The sequence below is a fragment of the Cheilinus undulatus genome, linkage group 2 (assembly GCF_018320785.1).
Source record: "Cheilinus undulatus linkage group 2, ASM1832078v1, whole genome shotgun sequence".
Lineage (NCBI taxonomy): Eukaryota > Metazoa > Chordata > Actinopteri > Labriformes > Labridae > Cheilinus > Cheilinus undulatus.
This window is the reverse complement of record NC_054866.1, coordinates 30,420,637-30,435,626: the sequence shown is the minus strand read 5'-3', so window position 1 is coordinate 30,435,626 and position 14,990 is coordinate 30,420,637. Positions and strand designations below refer to the sequence as shown.

The window sequence follows — 14,990 nt, the reverse complement described above, 5'->3', positions numbered from 1 at the left end:
AGAAAAGAGAAGAGACATAGGAGAGGATGGAATATACAGCTGCTGAATCAGCTGAGGAAGAGGACAAGGGATTTTTGCGCTTGTTCAGCCACTGAGAGACATATAGATGGGGAAATACATATGTGGTATTTTCAGATGATGACAAGTGGATATGACTAGTTTTACCACCGTTTGTAGCCAATTATCTCACACCAGAGTGCACATAGCATGCCTGATGGCATTATTCAGAGACCAGCAGTTACCCAAGTGCCATCCAGTAGTCCAATCACAGGGTTAACTGTCTGCATCAGTCTGTTGATGCATGTATGCCTCATGTTTAGGTCTCTGCATGAGGTTCAGGGCTACATAGACCTACTGCATATGTTAAATTGCAAATTCCATGCAGAAGTATAAATCAGCCTTGAGTTTAAAAATGCTGGGTAACTTTAGGTGCAGCACACTCAATCAATTTTTTAATTCAGATGCATCAAGGAAAGCGTTTCATACAAGCAGGTTAAAAAATGAAGCCAATGAGGAAGTAAAAAAAATTGCAGGTCCTATTTCCTAGTGTCTAGTTAAGCCTGGCTGCAAAAGCCAAAGAAGTCACATCCCAAAGGGCTTATTTTTACAGTGGAAATAAATAAATTAACAGCCTGATTTTAAAAAGGCGATTTTGTCCGCTCATTTCTTGATCGGCACACTCTGTACATGGGATCATTTTTTAAAAGCTTGTCTGATTTGATTTTATGAAGGATGAAGAGTTTTTCATAAGTGGTGTGGATGACCATGTTGCAGCTGTTTGTCAGCTCCAACTCTTTGCCAGCACTGAAAGTTATTTTGAGACCACATTTCTAAGGAGGTGACTGCCACCAGTGGTCTTCAAAAGTCCACTTCAGATAGCAATGGGGACATCACTGAGACTGCTAATACATAGTCTATGGGTTAATCACAATGTAACACTGTTATAAACAGTCCAACATGAAAGCCCTGCTGGAAAATTATTCATACATTCACATATGTACAAATAATCTCTCAGCCTGTTGCCCAGAAATAAACACACTGATGATGGGAGAAAATATCGGCTTTGGCTGTTTGTTAAACACAGTCAGCGTGCTTCATCACATGACAAGCATGTGCATGCAGCATCCAGTAATCAAGTAAACCATGGTAACTTTGGAAGACTAAAACAAGGAAGAAATCATCTCAGGTCACACATTAGAACCATGTAGAGGCCAGTGAGGCTCCTATATGACAGACACGTGTTACAGCAGAGAGAGACGGATAGAGAGAGGGAGTAAAGCCAGGAAGTGGACAACAGAAGTGCACACAGGAAAACAGCCTGCGATTGTCCGTCCTCTCCATGGAGAGGAACTGCTGTTTATTACTCTGCACAAGGACATCTGCTGATGGATGTTGTTGAAATCAGTGGAGGATGAACTGCTCACTGTGTTTTGATCTTTGTCTTTTTATGTGCTGTAAAATTAGATTCATCCAGAATGAATTCATCCAGCCTGCATCATTATGTACTGTACATTGTGTTTCAGTATCAGATCTGATACAGACCAATGCCTGCAATACACAACTTATCAGAGTTCTAATATTACACAAAAAGAGGACAGCAGGGGCTTTGCCAAGAATTTCTGAAATCAAAAGAAGTAACCTTGGCCCCTTAGCAAAAACTTGCAAGGAGACCCCTTAGCAGCGTTCATCGCCTTAACATTAAATAAAGTCTCACTCAGACACAAAAGTTGGGAAACATCCATCCATTTTCTTTTGCTTGTCTGGGTCCTGGTCACAAAGGCAACAGGCTAAGCAAGTCAACCCAGACATCTCTCTTCCCAACAACATTTTCCAGCTCTTCCTGGGGGATTCTGAGGCATTCCCATGCCAGACAAGATAATCTCTCCAGTGAGTCCTGAGTCTACCCCGGGGTCTCCTTGCAGTTGGAAGCATCTGGAAGACCTCCACAGGGAGGGGTCCAGGAGGCTACCTGATCTGATGCCTAACCCTCTCAACTTGCTCCTTTCAAGGTGAAGGACAGTGGCTCTACTTTGAGCTTCTTCTCTATGTCTGAGTTCCTCAGACTTAACCTTGCAAAGCAGATAGATACGCCCGTTTCCGTGTTTCTCGCTGGCGAATCCATCTTGCAAAGCTCCCATCTGAACCGTTTGGGCCTGGTTAGACAGTGGCAGGACCAATCGGCGATGAGGGGCAGTACTTTCGGGCGTGACGAAGTTGTGAAGTAAGCAAGCAGCAACAAGAGGCCAGTGCAATATGGCAGAAGAGCTTAGCGTGGATGCTGCTAAAGCATCAGTTTTCTCAGAACTTGATGACATTTCTTTGTTAAAATAAGAACAAAGAACAGCAGTGAGTTTTTTTCTTTTCAAAAACCACAAAAGTCATGTAGTGACATGTCTACGGTTGCCATGGTTTGCGTTATGCAGTTCTTTATGGAGTTTACTCCTTGTTCGCGGCTACATCATGTGTTTTGTTGCTCTGATTGGCCCGTAAAGATGTGATGGACAGAACAATCATCCAGTTCCACTCCGAGTTTTTTTTTCAAAGCCCCTTCCCTTTCCCAAACGCTGTGTATGAGTGGTTTTGCCTTTCCGGTACCTGAGAGTGTGGATGAAGTCAGAGTCTTTCAGTCCTTGGTCCTTCCAGTCCACTATATTCTCGTGAGGCCTGACATTAACTGATAGCCAAAAGGTGCCAGCTGGACTCCTCTGTGACAACTTCTTTTTGATACATCTTTGAGTATCATTGGCAAGATCATGTCTAATGTCATTCTCTGGAGAGCAGGAATGGGAAGGGTCAGCTGCCTAATATAGGGTCAGCAGCTGCACCTTTTCAGGCATCTGGCATGCTTTCCTGGTCCTGATCTGCTGTAAATTGGAATTTCCCCTTGTGGGACTAATAAAGGAATATCTTATCTTATCTTATCCAGCTCAATGCATATTGGGTGCCCAGGAACTGGGAGGCTAGTCCAGATGCCGGGGGCGACACTGTGTGCTGGAGAGGGGGCAGCTGGGGGGATACCTGGGAGATGGGCCTGGAGGATGGCCATCAGGAAGACGGAGGCAAAACAGAACCAAGGTTGACATGGCAAAGTGCCAAATCTGCAAATGATCCCATACCTAACCTGACCTGTTAGTGGCTTTTTTCTTTTTTTTTTTGGTCTGCTGAGCTAAAGTGAGTGGTCCATGTCCACAAAGCTTGCAGATTTAGATGCAGAGGCTGAACAGCATGGATAAAAAGTTAGGGTTTGTCAGGTACAAGTGGGACGTAGGGGGTTTAAAACAAGGTTAACTGTTTCGTTACTTTGAGTTTATGAAAGACAGTTAAGAAGAAGTTGGATGAAGCAGTTCAAACCCATCAATTTGGATGAGGAGGAATAATGCAAGCTGGGTTCGACTAAACTCCTCAACTACTCTTTTCTTTCCTCTCTTCCTTCATGAAAATGATGGCATAGTGCTAATGCTAGCACCAGGAATAGCCAGTTTCTTATGTCGTTGCAGCTATGAGTTGTGTTACCCGGAGCTTGCGTGTGCAGAGCCTGGGTCTCTTTGGAACCTGGCACGAGACACTGGAGATCATCACTGAATGAAACACTGGTGAAGGGCAGTTCCCACTTGACAACCCTGGTGAAGTGCTGGCTTAGTAAGACCCACTGGTTTGCATAGTTAAGTTGTGGGAGAATATTAAGGGCAAAACTGGGGTCAATGATTTCTTCACTGAATGTTTATCATTTTAGTAGGGTACATGTATCTTGTTTTAACTGCAGTATTTCTGATCTTAAGGCAACATTTGTTTTTCAGAAATGGCAGTCCTCATCCTCCAGAGAATTAATCAAAACCAGCATGACTTGACTTTAGTAAACTAAAGCAGACTGTGTCAGCCATAGTCTGTCAGTGAAAGCTGCTGACTGATGAATTAAGCCTGATGTGTGAAATGATTTATTTTTGTTGCATAACCCACATGACTGCTCCAGACTTTCACAATCATTCAAATTCTGGAAATTACGCAGCAATGCCTGGAAACCAAAGCACAGCAATGGTCAGGAAGAGTGGAAAAAATCCTTTCCTCTTCCTCCTTTGCAAGCTTTCCTGTTCCATGGGCCTGTATTTCTCACTCACTTTCTCCCTCTCTCCTCTTTATCTCTCACCTCTCTATCTCTCCTCTTGTCCCTGCTGTGTGTCTTTTTGCACGTTGTTCTCACAGTGTGCTCTGTGTCTGTTTCCTTCACAATGCTTATGTTTGATTTTCTGGAGATTTGGATGCTTTGTTTTGGTTGTGAGTCTCTGAAACCACAGTCATGTGTATTTGATAAACTTCAAATCACACAAGATCATCACAAGATGCAAGAAAAGAACTTTCAACGTACAACATTGAAGTTTTTGAAGCTTACCTTCTGTCTGTTTCTGTTTTCTCGCTTCATTTTCTTGTGGGTTGTTGTCCCAAGGCAGCATTCAGTCTCTGTCAGTGTGCGTGAGAGGAAGAAAGAAAACGAGATTTTTTTTTTAATACAGAGAGCATGATACTAATGTCTGCACAAAGACTCCATTCATGCAATTATAATGCCATTACTATAGTATGAGTTTGTTCTAATATGGGGGAAATCGAAGAAGAAGAGGAGGCTCTAACTGCTCTGATTCACATATTCATTCCTCACTGATTTGATTTTAGATGTAGAGAAGAAAGCATGAATTGGAAGGCTGCATTTCTGTGACTTTGTGGAGAAAAAATCTTGGACTGCCTCACTTTTTCATCCCTCAGACAGACGCCATATGCACGCCTTCAGGAATCGACCCACCTCTGCCTGTCTGGACAGACTCTGCTCCTCTATCACTGTCTGTCTCAGGGTTTGAAAGTTTATTTTCAAACAGTAGTTAATTGATGAAGGGAAATCGTCCTGCACAGTCCTGTGAACATGTAGAGATGGATTGTATGAAGCTGTTTGGCACTTTCATCGCCGTTTTTTTCCACCCTGGATCCGCTTCTGATATCATTGGTAAGAACGTCGTCAGAAAAACTCCCTTTCAAAGTCAGTTTAGGAGCTTGTAACAGTAGTTCATTGCAAATATAAGACTTTGTTTTGGTTCTACGCCGAAGGGCTTCTTTTAAGTCAGCTATGCTAACGGGACTTTAGCTTAAAGACGCGTTTACTGTACTAGCTTAGGTAGTGAGGTGGGTAGTCAACTAAAGTCACAGTAATTGCGCATAAAGTGTAGGCGTTCAAAATGACCGTTGTTGTGATAAACAAGCTGCCGTTAAACGCAGCAGAGCAGCGCGTGACGTGGTCGAAAATGCACATCAACAGTGTTTACTAGTCAACGCACCAATATCGAGTCATGAGGTCTTGTTATTGTTGTTTTGATGCCGCAAAAAAAATCGCTTAATGATCCAAACCTGTAACATCATTCATTTAATCTATAAAGAGGGAATATAAAATTCGAGGGACTGTGCAAATAAAAAAAGGCCCACGAGTGTTTTAATTGTATTGCTCCCTTTTCACGACTTTCATGATATGTTCACAATCTTTTGGTCACATATACTGTACCCCTATGTTAACTAACAAGAAAATATGTCAGAATTATGCTTGGTACTTTTTTATTACTTTCATTGTTATGGTTGAATGACAGCAACGACACTGTTCTTACATCAAAGTAAAAAAGAAACATAAAATGCCTATTGAAATAATATGATATCTGGAAACTCCTGTTGTGTAATTTGATTGACTATATTCCCATGAAGTTCATAAATATAAATAGCTATATAGATAATATAGCTGATAGCTAAATAATACATAGCTGGTACATGAACTAAATGCTGCAGTTTGGCTTGCCCTATATTGAAGAAGATTAGAGATTCTGTTCATGTGCCATTTTCCCCATGCAATTAAGACAAAAGCTGTCTTTAAGTCCCCTGCATGGTTACAGAAAAAAAAAAAAATATAGACACACCCCCCCCCCCAAAAAAAAACAAACAAACAAACAAACAGAAACCCAGTCTTACTAGAGAGATAAAATCACATACTCCAACCATAGAAAGAAATGAGCAACAGGTGCAGCAAAGGTCTATCTGGTACAGCTAATGTTGACAGGGGAGGGGCACACTTGTTTATCATCTTGATTACCTAATGTTTGAGCCTCTTACATAAGGAGGTTACACCTTTACTTATATGTTGAATTGGTTTCTTTTCAGGTAATTCTTTGAATCATGTATGATACACCACCTTTTAACATACTTTTTTCTTTTAAAAGTATCAATTCAGGCAGAGACACTGTTAAAAAGAAGTATTGATTTAGTACCAGTATCAGAATAAAGAAAAAACTGACACACAACCCTAACCTTAAAGCACAGCCGCAACCCTAAATTTCAGAAATTTCCAACCACTCAATTTATTGGGAAATATTTGAACATAAGACAGAACTAAATGTTGTCACAGATTTACTGTGAAGCAGATGGAATTACTGGATAGGATTAGTATTTTTTATAATGTGATTATACCTACTCCACCTTTGTAATAAAACAGACAAGGAATTATTACATTTTTAGCCATTTGTCACTCTTAACCACTCTTTACCAAGGAGATTAGCCAGGGTAGAGGTAGTTGGCCACCACCATATTAGTGATCTTGTTTTGGTCACCTGGGATGTCCCTATTGATGGAAAGCAGCATAGGTTAGGTGAGCCCATCTTCCCCATATATGTTCTTGAGCTGGGCATTTTATCACATTTTGTCCACTAGAAGAGCTCCTTAGTGGGAACTTTATCATGTTTTGTGCACTGGAAGGCCAGTCCAGTGGGTACCTGACCAAGTCTTGTCCACTGGATGGCCCACCAGAGCAAGGGTTCTTATATTTCTCAGCTTTTGAACCCAAAATAACAGTGCCAGAGACGGGGCCCCCACTGGCCCTGGATATGGTTTAAGTATTGTTGCACATAGCCATACACATCCAAGAATAGTTGTGTGCAAGCTTACATTTTAAGAATTTCTTTAAGCATCACTTTGACTTCAGCACAAGTCTCCTCTGTGACTATGGTTTTATTTTAAATTGCAATGATTTTATCCATCTATCTATCTATCTATCTATCTATCTATCTATCTATCTATCTATCTATATTACAATAATTGGGTAAAATATGAAATGTTTGAAATCATATAAAAAAGTTATTTGTTCTTTGGAAGGCATTCGTGACTAGGGATGTGTGAGGTTAAATGGTTGAATTTATTTATCGAATTAGCCGGCGCAAGATTTGCCAGTTGGTTAAACTAATTACTTCTCATTTTTGATAAACACAGGCTGGAAATCTCGGTCTTTTATGCTCTTTAGACTGTAATGAACCTTCCGCCACTAGAGCTTCAGTTAGTGGCCGCTACCCTCCTGTCTAAGCTTTCCCAGCAGTTAGCATGTAGTAGGAACAGGGCAGTATGATGGTTTTTTAAGTAGTAAATGGAAATAAAGTAGTATGTAGGCTGTCAAAAATTGAATTTATGTATGAATACTAGTGTTGTCAATTGATTAAAAAAATTAATAAGGTTCTTATTATTATGGTGTGATTAATCATGATCAATCACAGCATTTCTTTAGTTTTAGTAATTTTTAGATTTTTAAACGTATTATCAAGTGTTTATTTTCATTATTTTAACTTTATGTACAGCACTTTGAAAGCACTTTTTACTAAAAAAAAGTATTTTTATTATGATTATTATTATTATTATTATTATTATTAGTGTTATTATTTTCTATAAATCAACATTTAAAATACTACCATTTACTTACATTTTTGTTTAAAATAAATTAGTATATGCATGGTGTTTAAATAAAGTGATATTAAACAAACTACAGTTTTTAAACTTATTTCTGGTTTGTAAATCAGAGTGTCTTAATTCACTGAGCAATAACTTAATATTTCTGAACTGCAAACGAGCCCAGAAGACAAACACATCAGGTACAAAATAACTTCTGCTGTGAAGTGAATGATCAGGTGTGCTTTTACCCCGAGGTAGCTGAAGTTGCTGACCGATGTCCAGTGGTCTCTCATCAGTTAAATAAATGTAGCTCGGGCCAGCTGCTCCACTTTATTTACCTCCACGAAGAAGGTTATGTGATCGGGTGGGTTTGTTCGTTTGTTTGTTCGTTTGTTTGTTCGTTTGTTTAGCAACATAACTCAAAAAGTCATGGACGGATTTTCATGAAATTTTCAAGAAATGTCACAAATGGCATAAGGAAGAACTGATTAAATTTTGGGACTGAGACAGGGTAATGGTGGAGGTCTGCACTGTTACCACTTTACACCAGGAGATGGCGGACATGAGTAACTTCAATCCCAGCAGCATGTTTTTGGTGTGTTTCTATTCAAAGTTTTGGAGTGTATAAAGTTTGAAAGACGCACGCCTGGTTGAGGAGGCGAGTCGGAGCATAACAGAGAGAAAGACAGCAAATTGTAGGGAGAATACTCACAGTGCTGGGAGGAATAGAGGAATATTCACCCTCTGCCATAACTTTCAGTCGTTTGGTGAGACCATGGGTGCTTCCGCCATGACAGTTCACACGTAGCGAAGCCAATGCTTTGCCTCACCACGTCTCCACCCCACCGGGGAGGGAGTAATTGGCGCATTAGATTTTGGGAATGATCCAGATCACCGTCTGGATCCAGGAATGTTTTTGAAGGATTCTTCACTTTTGGGAGATAGGGCTAATGGCGGAGGTCTACGGTCTCTGAGTGCTTTTCTAGTTGCCTTTTAGCTGTCATACAGTTCACGGATTCTTGTGACAGTAGTTCTCGTAGGTGTTCCGTGGTACGGTACGAGGCGACCCGGATGATGTCTTGAAGCCCCTTGTTGTCAACGATGTCCCTGGTCTGCAGTCTCTGGTGACCCATTATCGATTGCATTAGTTAGGTTAGCTGTTGTCGTTTTGGGTACAAATTTGGGTCTGCTGGACTGCACCAGTGTAGCTTGGCGTTATGGCTTGATCCCGTGTTGTTGTCACCATCTTTGTTAACGTTAGCAAAGATCTCTCAGTATATTGTGACCCCTCGGGGGTCCCAACCCCCACTTTGGGAACCAATGCCCAAGAGCAGTAATTTCCGAAATGTTGTGTTGCTGGTATGGCACAAGGCAGGTCTTACTGTGCTGTGGGAATTTGTACTACCACTACAGCTATACAACAACTAAATATACTGAAATACGTATAAAAGAGGCCCCATTGCATGGATTCAAATATGGCATGCCTTGACATTTTGTCTTGAACCAAGGTGTGCATTGGACAAAGTAGTTTGCAAACTTTGCCCTAGAGTGTACTTTAACATTTGTTGTATATTGAAGGGGCATCCAAGAGGACACTATAATATTTTGACAACTTAAAGGCCACCTAGAGGGCACTTTATAACTTACTGCCCACTGGTAGAGCCCACTTCATCATGTTTTATGGACTATAGGGGCATCTAAGAGGGCCCTTTCAGGAAGAAAATACTCAACATCACCATATAAAAAAGAATGGGTCCAAAAATGCAACCCATTTGAAACAGGACAAATCTTAGAACAACAAGCTTAAAGCTTTAAAAACACAAGTTACATACTAAAATCTTGATGTTTACTCCAAACAGTCATAGTGCTGGGAATTAATAAATAATTAATAATTGAGACTCTCTCAATTTCGGCCTCACACGAGATTATCATGAGTAAGCAATTACTGTGCCACATGCTGTGTAGCTATATTCTTTTTGTCCACAGGGTAGTCCCCTGGAAAATAGAAGTGGTTGTTGTTATATTTTGGCCATAAAAGTAATTATTTTTGTGTATTCATTGTTATGATAAATCATTTTTTAATATTTTTTTTGTTTTTACTCTTTTTTGCTTGTTTTTCAAAGTGAAAGAAGTGTTTGTTTGACCAATGCATGATATGACAATGTAGGAAAATCAAAATGGAGTTGAATAATGGTGGTTTCACTACCAATCAAAATAATTGGGATCAGGATTTCTGTCATAATCAAGCAGCCTTAACCACGTGGCAAAATAGGAGAAAAGTAATACAACCCTGAAAATGACCATTCCTCCATGATACTGCAGTGTCTTTGTAATCTGCTGGTCATGTTGGTAACACAGGAAGTCTGCAGAAAATTAAGAACACCCTGCTTTTTTCATCATGTTATTTTCCTCATGATGGCTTTGTTGTCCAGCCCAAAGGATCTGTCGGCACGGTACACAGCGTCCCTGTTACAAGGTGTCCTACATTCAGGACAGCAGACGGAGGCTGACCTTTGAGGATGCCAGGCAGGCCTGCAGGCTGGATGGAGGTGAGCTGCTCAGCATTGAAACAGAGAGTGAGCAGCAGCTGATGGAGAGGTTCATACAGAGGATGCAGCCTGGAGATGGGGACTTCTGGATCGGACTCCGCCGTAGCCCGCAGCACTACAGGGCAGGGACCACAAAACCAGGCTGCCCGTCGCAGTACTACTGGCTGGATGGAAGCAAGGCCAAGTTCAGGTATTTCTCATATTTTAAACTGTACTGTTTTAACAGCACAGCCTTGAAACTGTGTAAAGGGAAGTGATGCAATATCGTTTGGCCTCTGCAAGTACATGGGTAAGAAAAATTGAAAAAAAAATGTACAATTTGCCCCTCTTTTCTTGTAGGAACTGGCATTGGGACGAACCATCTTGCGGTAGTGAAATGTGCGCAGTGCTGTACCACCAGCCATCCGCACCACCTGATGAAGAAGGTCATTTCCTGTTCCAGTGGAATGATGACAACTGCAACTCCAAAAACAACTTTGTCTGCAAATATACAGAAGGTGAGCCAGTGGATCTCAGACATTGTGCAGTACTGTTTTGGCAGTAACAACCTTTTAGCACCAATAAAAAGGTTTTTGTTGTTGTCACATTTGTTCGAACAATAAGGAGGGTTAGCTAATGCATAAAAAATAATAACTTGTTAGCACCCAAAAATCTTAATAGAACTACATACGTAATAGCTATGTGCAAGCAAAGTTGAACATGAAAACAACTTTATCACACAAGACAACTATCCTGTTTTTTTTTAAGCTAATGATCCATTCATCCTTATCATACTGCTCATCTTGTTCAGGGTCACAGGAAGCTTGAGCCAGTCCTAGATGTCACTGGGTTAGAGGCAGGGTACACCCTGGACTGGTCACCAGTCAATCACAGGGCTGATATATAAAGACAAACAACCAGGCATGCTCACACTCATGCCTAAGGTCAATTTAGGGTCACCAACCAACCTGACAAGCATTTTTTGGGTCCGTGGGAGGAAGTACCAGACGGGAACCCATGCTTGCATGGGGAGAACATACAAACTTCACCTAGAAAAGCTCTCTCTCACCAGTTTGAGATTCAAACCAGTAACTTTCTTGCAGCACTAAACCCTGCGCCACCATCCAGCCCCAAGAGTATTATGTTTTTTTCTGTATAATAATCAATAATTGAATACATGTTAGCCTTAGATTTTTAACTAATTTCCACAAGAAAATTTGACATCAGACACCTTTTCCACAAGATGGCTGTAGTTTTCTCAATTCAAAATTCTGTTTTCTTACACAGCACAGGAACTTCTTTCTCACAAGACAGGGGGTTAGCATCTGCAAATAAGTGTAACTTTTGTTCAAACAGCAAGTTGTTTGCACAAGACATTAAGGTTAAGACAGAGATGATACAAAACAAACTCTCCCTTCTTTTACCTACCATAATTACTGAACAAAATCAGAACTTGTTACCAACTTTTTTTGTATGCACAACATCTCCAATTCCATGGTAAATGATAACTTTCTGGAAAACAATTTCTTATCTAGCACAAAGTATTTTATGTAAAGATGAATTGCGGACACATTTCTGTCAACATGAAGAATTACACAAGTGATGTGCTACTAACATGCTTTATTTCATATTTGAAGCACTTTTTGAATGTGTGTCTTTGTTTCTTTTATTTATATTAGATCGCTGAAGTAGTTTTGATTACAAAATATAGCCAGAGTATAGCACATGAACAGACTGAATGGCTTTGTGAACTAACTACCCCTTTTTCTGACTTTTCTAGACAAAGTGCCAGTTTTTACTGAGAAAGAGAAAAAGGCATATGCAGGTAAAACATACATGTTTCTACTTCCCCGTATCATGTCTGGTGGGTTTTGATGAAAAAAATGACTGCACATGTAGTAAGCTAAAGTACCAAACTACCATGTAAATGCTTGTAATAAGTATTTTTCATCAATATTTGTGTTGTTGATATTTGCAAATTATATGCTGATTGCATTGAAGATAGATATTATTTAGGATAAATCTTATCCCTCTTAAATATTAAGTCAGCAAATGTTCAAAGTGTATTCAATTGCTCAAGTCTTACTTTCTGTTTAAAACCACAATTGCTGTAAACAAGGTTTTTTATTTCATTTTCTTCTTGTTACATTCATCTTGTGTTTTTAATGTTTTCTGATCCCTTCAGGTCCAACTCTGAGGCCAAGAATACTGTCAACTACAGAAAGTGATGAGAGACAAAAAATAGGACTCTCTGAGTCATCAGGTAGGAGAGAAGAAGAAAAAACATTTATTGTGTATGATTCTTTGGAGCTTTTATGTGTTTCACTTTTTGATTACTAAAATTGAAAACACCTTATATTAAGTTTTTTGAATAATATTCCTACTTTTGCAGTGTCTTTCTCAGACAGCAACCTGTATATTTCTTACATCCTTTATGCAACTATTCCTGCTCTGTTGCTGCTGCTAATGGCAGCTGCTGGGTTCTTCTGCTACAGACAGCATGCTAAGAGGTAAAACATGCTTTCCTGCACTGTAATGCTGTATTTAAGTATAAAACATTATCAACCTAGATGCACTAGATGTAAATTTTGTATACTATACATATATGTTTGTGAAATGCATTTAGAGTATTGTTTATATGATTTATTAGCTGAATGGCCAGTGAAACATGTTCAACAGTAAGGATGTTGATTCACTAATGAGTGTGTTCCATGTAAAAACAAGCTTTGATGACCAGATTGTTCTCTGAAATGTTTGTTTGTATTCAGGAGGAAAACAGTCACAGAAAGCTACCCAGAGAGATTAAATCCATGGATGTCAACATCAACTCCATCACCTTGCCCCATCCAAGGACCTTATGCTTTCAGTGACATAAGTAAACTGTCTCACACAGCTGTGGACAGCAGCGTACCCACAGACGTCATAAGAAAGTACAACCTTCCTCGGCCTCAGGACCTCCAGTGTGATGATTATGAGAACGTGTCATGCACACACAGGGAGAGTGGCTTTGTGAACAATGACATCTATGAGACCTGCAAAGCTCAGACTGGGTGGGTGGAAAATGAGATCTATGGATAGTACTGGTCACACCCATCTGGTCCCTGTGAGCATCCTTTGATCTCATACATGCTAATAAATATGATCACGTTGAGAGGAGAAACAAACTGTTTTTACCATCCTTTTAAACCTGACTGGTTACTTTGGTGGTTTTGTTTGCCTGGTTTCTGGCTTGGCTATATTTTTGTGTGCTTCATTTAGCATCCATGTTGCATTTAGCATTCATATTGCCATCAGAAAAAAACTTAAAACTTAGCACTATAAACACAAACTAGCCTTTAGTCAAGACTGATGATAATTTCATTGTTTTGTTGACCTTATCATATCATTTGATAATTTGCAATCAAGTCTAAGCAACCTTAAGCCAACGCTAAAGGAAATGTCAATGTTTTTTTATTTGTTTTTAAGTTGTAACTCAAAGTAACAAACAAAATGGAATGGAAAAAACTAAGTAATTATAATCTAGATGGTCCCAACAGTTTATACAATAGTTGCAAATAACTCAAAACTAAGTGTAGCCCTTGTTGCGGTACTATCCTACATCACAGAGATACTGACAAATTATGTAACTTCCCAGCTGTACTGAGGCTTGGGAATCAAAAAGCAGCAATGAGTCAGCTCAGTTTAGCTGTGCAGCAGCAGTGCTGATATATTTGACATAGTAAATTGCACACTTAACCCCAGGATGAAGTGCAAGTAAGGTTACTCATATTGTAAACAATACAATATAGCCACTAAGCTGCTCAGCCGATTTGTCACCATATGAGACATGAGGACAGCAAAGATCCTGAAAGATCCGCTCTCACTATTGTCCTGTTCTGAGACTGAAGATCTTTTCACCAAACCTGAGGAGTGGTACCAGCCCTATGTCGGACTTCCTTTTTGGACTCATAACAAGGGATGGGACAGGATTTGTGATTAGACTGATGACCTTAAACCACCTGACTGTGAGAGAACCCCCCCCCCCCCAATTAATCTTTGAAAGAGTTTGGACACATCATGGTCTCATCCATTAGTGTCTAATTACCAAGAATATGCATGCCTTGTAAATTTGTGAAAGAGAATGGATAGCCTATAGGTTATTTAACAAAATATGCCTGTGTTCTTTCCGAGTGTCTACTAAGTGGGCTGTTGGGTCTGAGTTTTGGAAAGTTGTAACAGGCCCAGTAAGGAGAGGCTGAGTGTGTTCTTGGAGAATGTTCGACAGGAAATGCCAAGAGCACATCTGGAACTCTTACATTCAGGAAGTCTATGCGTGACAGCAGAGGCCTTCAGGCAAAGGGAGTGCTGCTCTGCCTGCTTAGTGATCCACTGCTCTGTGTTCGACTGTCAGTGCTTGGGAGAGTGACTTTTGGGTGTGAATGTGAGGTGTAGCTCAAACATGGTCACATGGTCTGTGGGTGTCAAATAAAGTTTGCTTACACGGTACTGTGCTTGCATTCCTTCTTCAACAATAAGATGGTAATGTTTCACTTAAATTTGTTTAAGTGTGTAAGGGTGTCCAGTCACATTTTATGCCAACTTAAAAGACTTCTTTCCAGGCCTGCCCACAGAATCTACTGGGCCTAACCTAGAGAATGGCCCCTGCCCAGTTGTGATTTATTAATGATATCACTATATGTGTGTTAGATCAGTAGCATTGGTGTTAGCGTCCTAGATAACAGTTGGCTC

The 14,990-nt window shown here is 40.1% G+C and overlaps 1 protein-coding gene across 1 annotated transcript; it reads left to right on the top strand.

Annotated features, from left to right (window-relative positions):
- The first annotated feature begins 3,945 nt into the window (after nucleotides 1-3,945).
- Nucleotides 3,946-14,740, top strand: laynb (layilin b). The gene is made up of 7 exons (XM_041813655.1): nucleotides 3,946-4,990; nucleotides 10,167-10,473; nucleotides 10,623-10,780; nucleotides 12,043-12,087; nucleotides 12,448-12,525; nucleotides 12,655-12,772; nucleotides 13,031-14,740. Exons 1-7 carry the CDS (start codon nucleotides 4,876-4,878, stop codon nucleotides 13,338-13,340), a joined length of 1,131 nt encoding a protein of 376 aa, XP_041669589.1. The 5' UTR covers nucleotides 3,946-4,875; the 3' UTR covers nucleotides 13,341-14,740.
- The last annotated feature ends 250 nt before the right edge of the window (nucleotides 14,741-14,990 follow it).

Coding starts and splice junctions, on each gene's coding strand:
- laynb (XM_041813655.1), top strand. CDS start 4,876: ATGAAGGGAAATCGTCCTGCACAGTCCTGTGAACATGTAGAGATGGAT. Junction 10,474..10,622: donor GGAAGCAAGGCCAAGTTCAG/GTATTTCTCATA, acceptor CTTTTCTTGTAG/GAACTGGCATTGGGACGAAC. Junction 10,781..12,042: donor TGTCTGCAAATATACAGAAG/GTGAGCCAGTGG, acceptor TGACTTTTCTAG/ACAAAGTGCCAGTTTTTACT.